At 52.2% G+C, this 12,862-nt stretch overlaps 1 protein-coding gene and 1 pseudogene across 3 annotated transcripts in view; both read right to left on the reverse strand.

Moving 5' to 3' along the window:
• Ndrg4 (NDRG family member 4) overlaps positions 1-12,862 on the reverse strand; it is a 40,409-nt gene that overhangs the window by 15,682 nt on the left and 11,865 nt on the right. For all 3 annotated transcript variants that reach the window (XM_023709274.1, XM_023709275.1, XM_004625929.3), the window contains one exon: positions 2,540-2,634. In XM_023709274.1, the coding sequence (XP_023565042.1) occupies positions 2,540-2,634 (95 nt within the window). Of the gene's footprint in view, positions 1-2,539; positions 2,635-12,862 lie in introns of those variants that run through there.
• Positions 6,664-6,746, reverse strand: LOC111815114 (annotated as a pseudogene).

The following is a 12,862-nucleotide window of genomic DNA, read 5'->3' on the forward strand; positions in this document are numbered from 1 at the left end:
TGACATTCCGCAGATCAGGATGAACAATCTGACTGCACAGGGTGGGGGTGGGGCTGGGAGGTGATGGTGATTCAGAATGCACGTGGCTGACACGGCTGCAAGGTGGCACCAAGGAGCCCTTGGGCACTTGCAGCTGGGCCTGGGCTGGCATGTGACCCAGCTGCTCCCCATCTGATGACCAGGCACCTGGCCCAGGCCAGACACAGGTTGCTTTGGGGTCAAGGGAAGGACAGCTCCCAGGAGAACAGACCCACTCAACTAAGGCAGGGTGGGCTGGGCCCACCTTCCTGTCTACCTTGCCAGCTTCCTCTACTCCAGCTGGCCAGGTCCTGCAGCCACTGCAGGGCAGCATGAGCTACGAGTCTGTGTTTTGTGTTTCTATCTGGGCTTGGTATGCTGCAGTCTCTCTATCAAATAAATACCCATCAAGTCAGGAGTAGGCTGCAGCTGGAGCCGGGTGGAGAAGAATTGGGCTGCCATGTGCAACAGGAAGGAAGCAGCCCAGACAGGGTGGGAAGGAGAGGAGTGCCACCAGGACTCTGATGCTGCTTCTCCAAATGAGTTAGCATGAAGCTGCCTGCATTCTGGCAGGTGGACAATGCGGACCAGAGGGCACCAGGGGCTGTCGCACCTGAAAAGGACAGTCAGATGCCAGCCGCCTGGGCCTGTGTCATGAAGAAGGGCCAAACTAGCATCCTCAGTGGGTTCAACCAAGGCCTGGGGGACCCCTCCTCCAGGAGGGAGGGCAACTTCTCTTGGAGCCCCAAGGAAGAGGATAGGGCTGGTACTGATGGCTTTTCTCACCACAGTCCCTGCAAGAGGGAGGCTGGGGGAGTGGATGTAGGCGGTTTTTATCTTCAAGACCTTACTGGGGCAATTATCTCTGAGAAGGAGGGAGGAGGCAGCTTTCTGAAAAACAAAAACCTGACAGGAGGGGATGAGGCAGATAATAGCAGGTTTTGAATGTGCTCTCAGGGTGCTGGGGCCCCCAAGAGATGGGATGTGTGGGAGGGCTAGGACCTAAAAGCCAGCGGGAGTAAGATGAACAAATGTGTAGCCCAGGGACTGGGTGGTGAGAGCAAGCTCAGAGGACCCTGAGGCAGAGGGGAGACTGCAGGGGGCACCCAGGCATGGGGAAGCGGTGGCCAGTCTCCCACAGAGCCAGCAGGCCCTGCAGCCTCCAGAGCAAGCCAGTGCACAGAGGCAGAGGATGGTGGGCCCGGGCAGATGCCCCGCAGAGGCAGGGCCCAGGCGGGTACCCAGTTCCACAGGTGCTCAAGTCCCCCTATAAAAGGCTGCCACGTTTGTACAGAACCTTTGCACACCCATCTGTGTACCTTCATCCCAAAGTGCATATCATGCCTAATGTAAGGCAGGTGCCATATGAATGACTTACATTATTTAGGGATTAATTGCAAAGAAAAAGTCTGTACATGTTAGTACAGGTGAAATTCTTCTTCCTAATACTTTCCACCTGTGGTTGGTTGAAACCACAGACGCAGACCTCGAGGATACAGAGGAACAACTGCTTACTCCTCCCCGGGCTCCGAGCTTTGCAGGAGACTGAGAAAGTGAAAAGGACAGACACTTTCCCATGTTGCTACAGAGAACAGCGCGGCAGCAAAGGTGGAGCGTGGACCCCAGAAAGCCCTTGCTGGGAACCAGGAAGGCTGCTTTCAGCTTGGGGACAGGGCTTTTACAGTGCCTTAGGCAATAGCAGTTGTAGCCAGATCCCCAGTCTAGGGCTTGTACTGCCTCAAGAAACCAGATGCTCACGCAGGAGAGACACAGCGACAAACTGTCCTGGTGGCCAGCAGGAGGAGCTGGAAAGGGAGATTGGGGCCAGCTGAGGGCAGGCTGTGCAGGGCTGCAGGAAGACACAAGGGGCTGGGCTGGGTGGGCGGAGAAGGGTTTCCTCACCTCTCAAGGTGTGCATGCGTGTGTGTGTGTGTACATGAACCTTGGAAGACACAGGTGCCCTGGGGCCAAGATGCCCTGGGTGCTGCTCAGCGTCACAGATGCTGAGCCTCAGTGAACAGAGCTCTCTACCCAGCCCACTTAAGCACATGTGGATGGGATACAGAGGTCCCCTGGGGTCACCCTGCACCTTGCCAAAACCTCCGAAAGGTCTCTGCTCATGGACTTTAAAAGACAGGCTGGTGTGGGCAAGAGGAACTTTTTAGAAAGCTCTGAGAAACTTCTTCCCCCGGAGCTGCACCACCGTCTGTGGCTCCCTCTGCTGAGCACCAGCAGTGTGTAAGAAGCTGCGCGGGGCGCTGCGGAGGCTGAGGCACTGAACAGCAGAGTGCTGCAGGGTCTGAGAATGAGTGCGACAGCAGGACGGGTGTCAGTATCAGACACCCGGACCACAAAGGCCTCCTCGAGGAGAGGAGGGTCCTAGAACTCTCTCAAGGCAAGGACAAGGCTGCCCAGGGTGGCTGTTTGCATGCAGGGTCCATGCACGACCATCAAGGCCGCGGTTTTCTTCTTCGCCACGAGGTGGCGCGCTCTGCCCCTGGACCGTGATGGGACTGCTCACCAGCTCCGTGACGTCCTGACCCCGGAGTAGGGGCTTCTCCTCTGGGAATCGCAGCTCCTGCAGCCCGGCCATGGTCACGTCGTGCAGCAAGAGCCCTGGGAAGAAGGGATGGTGAGGTTGGGTCTTGCTCTGGATCTCCGGGGTGGTGGAGGACATCGCAGGCAGAGTCAGGGGACCCCGGGGACTACTCTTTTGTAAGGGTCAGTGTTTGGCTTTAAGGACACCACGGTATTTGCTCTTAAAAGATCAAACATGTCTGGAAAACAAAGAAAAGCAACACATGATGGATTCTAAAACAGTTTTAAGCAAAAGCCTGCATTTATTGAGAAGCAGAGGGGCGAGTAGGAGGCCAGAGGCGGGGTCCAACATAGCAAAAGTGCCTCATAGGACCTGGGTCCAGAGGGGACAGTGGCACTCTGAAGGTCAGAGAGGCTCTCCTGGGAACAGGCCAGCCTGGAAAAGGATGGGGGCCAGGCAGGCGAGATAGCTCAGAGGACAAAGAGCCTGCTGAGGCAAGCACAGGGATGGGGTTCTATCCCTGCACCCCATGCCCCAATGGCTCCCCCCAGGGCACACTGAGTGGGCCACCTAGCTGAAAACAGAAGGATCACTACGAGTCTGAGCTGCATAGTAAGACCATGTACCAAATACATTTTTTTTTTTTAAAGAAAGAAAAGAAAACGCAAGGGCTGTCAGGGTGGTAGGCAGGGTGATATTTAAAGAGAGGGCATGCAGGGAGGAGAGGCACAGGCCACCTCTCAACCCACAGCTACCAGATAGTGGGTCCTGGGCCCCAATGCTGGTGGTCCTAGGGGATCCCTGGGCTTCCTACCCTTGTGACGAGCGCTCATGGGAGGAGCTGGCAGTGAGAAAAGGCAGGCTACCAACAGGGCCCCATTCCCACAGTTCTGGCACCAGCCCTCACTTGGATTTCTGGGTGGCAGAGGTCAGAATACACAGCAAGGGGAGAACTAGCCAAAGATGTGATCTGGAAATTTGTGAGAGAATTAAAACTGGATAATGAATACACAGATAAATACCCCAGTTGTGTAGAAGTCAAAGAGATGGAAATTCAAACACGCTCCTCTTTCCGTTTTGGCAAACGGAACTAACACAGCTTGCGGTGCCAAGAGGCGCACAGAGCAGGCACTGGCTTGCGGTGCTTGAGAGTGACACACCGATGCGTCTTCCTGGATGGCAGCTGTGCAAAACCAGTAAGTTATCTAAAATGTTCACACTCTGAGACCCAGCAATCTTTTCCTGGGAGAAACTTCCTAAAAAACTGGAGAACGCAGAGAATGGTGTAGTCCAGGAATGCCGGCCATTTACAATGCCATTTACAATAGAGAAACTGGACACGTCTGAATGTCTGTCACCAGGTCACCAGATACATATGTCACTGCAATGGCTGACAAGAGATTACTCAGTACACGGGGAAAGCTTGCACCATAATAAGGGAAGAAGCAATGGGAATGGTATGCATGGTGCTGCAGGAAAAAACCTGGTCATCTGTGTTTCAAAAAGCTCACAGGAATAAGCCCTGAGCGGAGGGCTGCAAACCAGGGTACAGAGTCTGCAATCAGGGGAAAACATTTTCCAAGACAGACTGGGGCAGGGCACAGTGGTGCATGCCTGCAATCCCAGCGTTCTGAGAGACAGAGATAAATAAGCGGATTGCATGTTTAAGCCCACAGTGGGAAACAACAATTTAGCACTATCCTGTCTCAAAATAAAAAAATAATAAAAGGTTGGGGATGTAGCTCAGTGCAAAGGCTTCGAGTTCAAGCCCCAAGAACCCTTCGAGTTCCTTCCTTCCTGTCCAACCCAAACCAAGATGGGTTGAAGATCTAGTTCTTATTCTTAGCACATCTCATAGCTCGTAAGTGCTTGCTTGTGCTATTTATTTCACCCTGATGACAAAACCAGGGCTAACGGAAGTCCAGTCACTGTCCCCATGGGGCCAGGATGGGATTCCAAGTCTAGCTCTTGCTGCCCTGCCCATCCCATCACAGCCGTCTAACCTGGGAGGGCAGAAGGGTAAAGGAATTCCTCACTTCTTCCCTTCATTCCTTCCTCCTTCCAATTTTATTTCTAGATTTTTCTCAAGGGTGAAGCTTCAGGTTTTCTCTCCTGCCCAGAGAACTCACAATCCCATCAGCAGCTTGGTTGGGAGAGACCCCTGCGCCCCCGCCCTGCTGGCTTCTCCCTACACAGGGCCCAGGGATAGACAGATCCAGGACAGGGCCATGGATAAAACCTATGCTGCACATGAGGCAGGGCGCAGCTCTGGGCCTTCCCCAGCCTGGTGTCAGAAGCAGCAGGAAGCACAGCCCCAGGGAGTCCCCGCTGGACGCTAGTTGGGGTCTGAGTGTCCTGGCCATTGGGGAGCACTAACCACCCAGGCCCTGAAGGTCACAAGAGAACTGGGAAGCCACCGCAAAAGCCCCTCCTCAGCAGAGGAAGGCCAGCCAGGCACCACCACCCAAGCCCCACCACCCAAGCCAGAGCTCTGTTCCCTGTGGTTTCCCGGGAAACTAGCTCACACAATGCAGATGGGCTATATTTTTAGAAAGGCATCCTCTCCCCTTTCTCCGCCCCCATTTTTCTTGCTTCCTTTCTGATCAGTCCCTCCCTCCCTAGGTGAGTCCCTTCCCCCACCCTGGGATATCCTTAGCCCAGAGCTTCCCTGAACACACCACTCAATTCAGTGACCGGCAGCAAGGGCTGTCCTGGCCTCCCAGGGCCTACTACAGAACCAACCTGGGGACCACTCTTCCTAGGGGCAGCCCAGTTAAAGCAGACAGATGGCCTGGGATGGAGGGAGAGGCCAGGACAGGGTGGAGAGAGACCAGAATGTCCCCTGCAGGCTGTGGTGGGAGTCCAGGACACAGAGGCTTTTTCCTCAATAAAGGTGTTTTATTTAAAACAGGATCACACTCTGCAGTTCAGGCTGGTTTTGCACTCACTAGGTAGCCTAGGCTGGTCTGGAACTCACAATGATCCTCCTGCCTCTGCCTCCTGAGTGCTGGGATTTGAGGTGTTGTATCACCAGGTCGGGTGTTCAAGAAAGCTTCTTTAAGTGCAAGGGCCTGAGTTCAATACCCAATTCCGGAAAAAAAAAAAAAAAAGAAAGAAAAGAAAAGAAAAGAAAAGAAAGAAAACTTGTTTAAGAGATGCAGCTAAAAAAAAAAAAGATGCAGCTGGATGGCAAGTTACAGGACCATGAGACTGCTACCAAGCCTCCACAGTGAAGCCTAGCTAAGGTCTGCAAGTGGTTAAGCAGCCGGAGAGTGGGACCCACCCGGGGGTCCAGGACACAATGGGGGCTCCACACTCTCTCTCCCCTCCCACCGCCTGAAAGGAGCCCAAGCCTGGGGTGAGGCTCCACCTGGCACTCACCCGCAGAGCTTGGGCCTGGTGTCATTGAAGCCACTGCCAGCACGTCCTCTCCATGGCTAACTGCAAAGCACTAAAAGGCTCACTAATCCACAGAAGGGACGCACGAGCTGGGCTTGCCCACCTGAGTTCAGAGCACCTTTCAGAATTAAGACGGAGCATAAGCACAGTGTACTACAAACGTATACTAAGAATATATTTTTTTTTTAATCTATTAAGTACAGGGTCTACAGGGTTTCACTACACAGGGTGGACTTGTGGTGATCCTGTTTTTCAGCCTCCCAAGCGCTAGCATGACAGGCGCCCCAGTCTCAATCAGGTGCTCTGGTGGTGGCACCGGCAGGGCAGGACGAGGATTGAACCCTGGCCCGTGTCTGCCTATCCACTGAGCTACCTGGCCAGCCCTAAGAATAAATTTCTAAATGAAAGAGGTTTTTGTTTGTTTTGTGGTAAGACTGGGGATTATATGCAGGGTTTTTTTGTTTTTTTCTCTGAGCTACACCCCCAGCCCTTATTTTGAGATAATGCCTCAGTAAGTCTCAAAGTTGCTCAGGCTGGGATTGATCTTGCAACCCTCCTGCCTCAGCCTCCCAGACTGCAGGATTGCATGTATGTGCCACCCTGGCTGGCTTAAATAGAAAGGGTGGGGTTTTTTGTTTTGTTTTTACATATATAGAACAAAGGTACTTGAATATAGTTGAGGGAGGGAGAAGGGGAAGGGTTTCCTTATCTTTTTGGAAAAGTTTTCAATTAGCAATAATCATGCCTCGGATAAACCTCATTGGCTACAATACTGCCACTGTGCAAAGCTCCTTATCTTTTTTAAAAAAATTATTTATTTTTTGGTACAGGGTCTCATTACACAGCTCAGATTCATAGTGATCTTCCTGTCTCAGCCTCCCCAGTGCTGGGCCTGCCAGGCAGGGCTTACACAACTGAGCTATCTCCCCAGCCCCTCCTTATCTTCTCTTGTCTACTTAAAACAATTTTTCAGCTCCTGACCGCAGAGAAGTCACTCGTTAGGGCTGAGGGGCTGAGCTGTGGTGGGCAGGCAAGGACAGGAAGGGTCATGGGAGGGGAACCAGCCCCTTGGCTAGTGCTCAAGCCTGAGTGACGCAGAGCAAAGGAGAAACAAGTGTGCGAAGCTTCCCAGAGGTTCACCGAGAGGAACTGCATTCCCATATCACTATTTCGGTGGCTGGTCTGTGTTTCCTGCGGTGAGATCCTGTGCCAAGACCAGGGCACGGGAACTCTCTGACTTACAGGTTACAGGTGAGTGGTGACTAGGGTTATTCCTGAAACTATTCAGTCAGGGTTTAAATTAAGCTGATCAGAAGTAGTTACACATCCTACAGAATTCTTTTATTTCTTTAAACATTTTTATTTAAGGAACTGTAGAATGAGACAAACTAGTCAGATGGTGGTAGGGGATGCTGGGGGGCGTTTAGAAACACACATGGACTTTTTGGCCTCTCCGAGGCAGCGGCCTCCGACCAGCATTTGATGCGTGCGTGCGTGCGTGCGTGCGTGCGTGCGTGCATGCGTGTGGCAGAGGTGGGAAGGGCTGCAATTCAGGCTTGCAGTTCCCAACCTAAAGGCCAGCGGTCAGGTCAGGTCCAGATTGCCCTGAGCAGGCTGTACAGGACACCCTTGTTGTGAGACGCGCCACTGACAGGCACTACAGCTGCAAATATGGGCACGGCTGGCCTGGGCTGGGCAGCTCCATCCTGGGGAAAAGGTGGGCGTCCCAGAGACAGCGAAGTCACAGCGGGAGCACATGTATATCCCGACGTGCACACCCCAAATGCCCCTCCAAGGCCACTGCTGGCCTGCAGTTTCCCTGCTGTCCGGGATCTCAGTCAGGGGTTGAACACACACCAGATGGTGACTCAGGTGGCTGACCTGTGCCACCTCCGCCACGCCAGAAGGCCCCTCCCAAATCGGGGCATCACCTTCCAACTGCACTGCACAGGGGCCTGGAGCCACCCAGCTTCCTGGCCCCCGGTCCCCACTGCTCTCCTCATTGCTGTCCTGACCCCTGAGGGTTGCCACAGCACTGGAGTAGGGCTGAGACAAGGGCTACTACACTCCTCCTGAATGTCCCCATTTCACAGACGGGAAAATAAGACACAGGAAGGCCTTCAGGCACAACCCCATGGCAGAGCCAGGAGGCTTGGCACCCACACTCTCAGAACAACCCCCCCTCCATCTTGGGAAGGGAGGGATACAAGGACACAGGGACAAAGGATTGTTTTCCCTGGCCCAGTCTCTGTTTCTTCCCTCTAGCAACGGAGGCTTGATTTATGTCTGAGTTGCAGGAGATCAGTCTGTGTCATTTTCCTCAGGTTTTATGAATTCTGTCCCTCACCGTGACTACCTGTCCAACACACACAGCCCAGGTCCAGTATGTCCCACGCTGCCTATGACAGCAGTGTTGTTTGGGCTCTTGGGCTTGGACACTTACAGCTAAAGGCTCGCCGCTGCAGCAGCCAGGATACAGTGCCACAAGCTCCCTCAGCCCTCCTTGTCACAGCCCCGTAACCATAGCAACAACCAACAGGCCCCTTCGGGTGTGCTGAGCGCTCCCTGTGTTCCAGGCACCTGGTGGAGCATTCTACACACGAGTCTCTTGGACCCTCACAAGGTGAGGCACGAAGAGGTGAAATGAGTAGCCCAAGGTCTTACAACTAGGAAGCGATAAAACCCAGATTTGGGGGCCAGGGAGGTGGCTTAGTGGAATAAGCACATCCCTGGCAAGCGCAAGGGTCTGAGTTCAATCCCCGGTTCCGTGTAAAAAACAAGAAAACCCAGATTTGGACAAGTGACAAGCAGAGGCGCCTGAGTCTGGAACCCATCATCCCCTGGCTAGTACTGGGCTCTAGGTGGAGGACTCCCCAAAGGCCTCTGTGGGAGGGAGCCGACTTGCTGGTGAGAGGCAGATGAAGGTCGAGGCAGGTGTCAGGTGTCTCCCTCCCAGCTCTTCCCTTCTCCCTGTCTCCTGGATGCCATGAGAGGTGCTACATTCCTCAGCAGCAGCCCTTCCACTCAGCAGCTTCTGCATTTGAGCTGCTAACCATGGGCTGAGATCTCTACAAAAAGACTGAGTGCCAGCGAATCTCCCTTAAGTCATGGGTGTTGGGCATTTTACTCCAGGGACTAAAAAGTGACTAAGACACCCAGGCTATGTTTTCCCACTAGTGTGTGGGCGAGGGGTGTCATCGCTCTTCTGCTCCATCCTCCCACAGCCTAACCCTGTTCATCTGTCCAGCTCCACCACAGTCCAGTGCACAGGACTCAATGGCTGGTGACTGAACAACTGGCCCACGCAGGATGACTGGAAATCCCTGTGGCTGACCTGTACCAGAAGCTGCGGGACAGCGAGGATAAAGGTTGGGCTTGGGCAACCTCCCTTTGGGGAACAGGCACAAGGTCTGCAGGTGCTCTCAACAGGTCTGCCCATCACTTGGCACAAGGCTGGTGGACAGGGTTGGCTAGCGAGCAGTTCTGCAGCAGTGAGATTGGCCACAGCCCCTGGGAGAAGCAGACACAGCCTGGGCACGTTCCCCGCCTCGTGCATTCTTTCTTCCTCCCAGTACCCAAGGCCTTTGCATCAAGCAATATCCCTTACATACAGCACTCACTCACTCACTCACTCACTCACTCACTCACTAGCAGGGCCTTGCTAAATTGCGCAGGCTGGGCTTGAACTTGTGATCCTTCTGCCTCAGGCCCCTGGAATGCTGGGATTACAGGTGTGTCCCACACTCCCATGTCCACATCAGGCATCTTAAGCCAGATTCTCTCCTCACTGTCAAATCATGAGGAATCACCCCCATGTGGCTTACTAAATCCCCTAAATGGGAAGAGTTATCAGCTCTCTCATTCTAGGCTCAGCTGGGAGAAAGACAAGCCCCCAGACCCTGAGGAACCATGGGCCAAGGTCTGCGGGGGAAGGCTGGAGATGCAGCAGGTGACAAGCTGTTTCTCCTCACCAGCCGTCTGGGCGATGCAAACCAGGTAACGAGGTGCTGAGAGCTGCTCAAACATCACCTTCCCAGATGCTGGAGGACAGCCAGATTTCCCTCATGGGTGTGGTGATGTTCCCCTTGCTGAAGACAGTGCAGGGCAGACAGTGTTTTTGCTCAGTGTAAAGAAATGAGTAAACAAAGGCATCATTATCCTTCACTCAGACTCCAAACTACTTCCTAGCTGAGGCAATGCCTGACAGTACGTGCAGTTCCGGTGAGTCGGAGGGGAGATAGGCGCTGCACTTCCCCATATCGCGGGCACGACTGGGGAGGGCTCAGCCTGGCAGGTCGTGAAATGCAAGCATTGGGCAAGCCTGTGATTTGTCTTACGTATTTACCCTCCGGACAAGCACTGATGTGTACACACAACCGGGAAAGGATGACCACCGTGGCACGGCGGGAAACAGGAAGACTGGAAACAGCACACACACATCAGGAGAATGGTTAAGCAAATCAGGGAGCCTCTGCTCAGGAGTACCAGGCAGCTATTTGAAAAGCCTGCTCTACTCAAAGAGAGAGAGAGAAAGCAATGTAAAACACGCAGTTAGGGGGCTGGTGAGATGGCTCAGTGGTCTAAAGCACCTACTTAGAACAAGCTTAGCAAAGCACAGGGACCGCAGTTCAATCCCCCAGCACCACATGCCAGCCAGCCCCACCCCCTGGTGGGCTGAGCTGGCCACACACACACACACACACACACACACACACAAATAAATAAAATTAAAAAAAAAAACACGCAGTTAGGAGACAAAGGCATGCTGCACAATAGTAAGTGCAGATAATAATCCCATTTATGTAAAAATAGATACACTGAGCAAGTTCATGTATTGGCAAAATAAAAAAGAAATCCTCAAATGACTCGGGTAAACTGAAGCCATTTATCTCTTGGGAGAGACATGAACGTGAAAGGGTGTAAAAGGGATGTTGGTTGTTCTGTTTTGTTTTGTTCAGCAGTACCGAGAGTTGAATCCAGGGCCTTCACCCTGAGCTATGTCCCCAGCGCTTTAGTATTTCATTTTGAGAAAGGGTCTTGCTAGGTCCCAAAGGTACCCAGGCTGGGCTTGAACTTGAGATTCTCTCACCTCAGCCAAACAAACTGGTCCCTATGCGGAGGATGGAAGTCATCTGCTCTAGCGTGTCTCAGCAGGCAGAAAGAGAAAACCTATGAATATAGGCCTGCTTCAGAATCCATCCACATAGCCGGGCGTAGTGGCACACGCGTGTAATCCTAGCACTTGGGAGGCTGAGACAGGAGGATCACCGTGAGTTCGAGGCCAGCCTGGTGGTTGTTGTTCTGTTTTAAAAAAAAAGTCAGAGACTGAGGAACTGATCTCACAGAAGAGCTGTGACAACCAAATGCAGTGTGGCCTCCTGGATTAGGTCCTGAAACAAAAGTCATTATTGGGAAAATTGGTGAAATGTATATTAATTAAATTAATGCTAGTATTACATCAGTTTTAGTTTCTGCTTTCTCTGCCTGCATTATGTTGCTGTAGCATGGTGTTGGGGAAATCGAGCGAAGGACATGTGGGAAACGTCTGCTGTCTTTTTTTTTCAACTTTTCTGTAAACCGACTTTTTCAAAATAAGTTAAAAGGGGAGGAAATGTTGGATTTTATTTATTTTTTAAAATTTTATTCATTTATTTATGGGGTGTGTGTGTGTGTGTGGCCAGCTCAGCCCACCAGGGGGCGGGGCTGGCTGGCATGTGGTGCTGGGGGATTGAACCACGGTCCCTGTGCTCTGCTAAGCTTGTTCTAAGTAGGTGCTTTAAACCACTGAGCCATCTCACCAGCCCCTGTTGGATCTTATTTTAATAGACAGCCTTTTTCTTTTTTGTTTTATAATGTGTCCCTTGTATTTTATAACGTGTCCATGGTATTTCAGATCTGATAAAATCTGTTGTAGACAATAAAACTGTCCCATCAGGTGTGATGGTTCACACCTGTAATCACAGCACTCAAGGAAAAAAAAAAGTAATGGAATTTAGCCTAGAGAATAAGTATCTGTGTGTCTGTACTGGTGTAAATAGTGGGATGGATAAGTGGAGGAAAAAAGATATCTCTCTCTTCCTGAAGATTTCAAGTAATGAATATAGACAGGAAAATGGAAATAAAAAATTATCATTAGGCAAAGCCCACAGCAGTAATTGCCGCACACAAGAATCATCAATGGTTGCTAAAATAAGCAGGGGAAAGGCTGAAGAGAAATGGGATGTTTGCGTAGTCACTGAGCGCCTCCCTGGAGTACTCGCTGCAAGGAGAAACAGCTACCGTGGGGAAGACTGGCAGACACCACCGTACCCAAGCGGGCAAGCTTGGCAGCACCAGGGCGAGACGGGTATCGTGCGTCCTTGACCTGAGGCACCTGAAGCAACCGTGGCTTCTGTCGTGCCCTGGCCCAAAATGCCTGACGTCAGTCCAGTCACGAGAAAACCACAGATTAACTGACCGGTGCTGTTCCCAAGTATGAGGGCCAGAGAACCGGGTGTGCTGGCAGGCCTGTAATCCCAGCCGAGGCTGAGCCTGAGGCTGAGACAGGAGGAAAACCACAAGTTCAGGGCCAGCCTGGACTACATAGTGAGCTTAGGGCCAGCCTGGACTGCACAGTGAGACTCTGTCTCAAAAAAAAAAAAAAAAAAAAAAAAAAAAAAAATCCACCTGTATAGTTGCTCAACACCTGACATGTCTACTTCTTCTTCTTTTTTTTTTTTTTCAGATTTTTATTTATTTGTATGTGTGTGTGTGTGGCCAGCTCAGCCCACCAGGGGGCGGGGCTGGCCGGCATGTGGTGCTGGGGGATCGAACCGTGGTCCCTGTGCTTTGCCAAGCTTGTTCCAAGTAGGTGCTTTAGACCACTGAGCCATCTCACCAGCCCCAAAATGGCAATTGTTTTTTTTT

The sequence above is a fragment of the Octodon degus genome, unplaced genomic scaffold, assembly GCF_000260255.1.
Source record: "Octodon degus isolate 3935 unplaced genomic scaffold, OctDeg1.0 scaffold00011, whole genome shotgun sequence".
Taxonomy (NCBI): Eukaryota; Metazoa; Chordata; class Mammalia; order Rodentia; family Octodontidae; genus Octodon; species Octodon degus.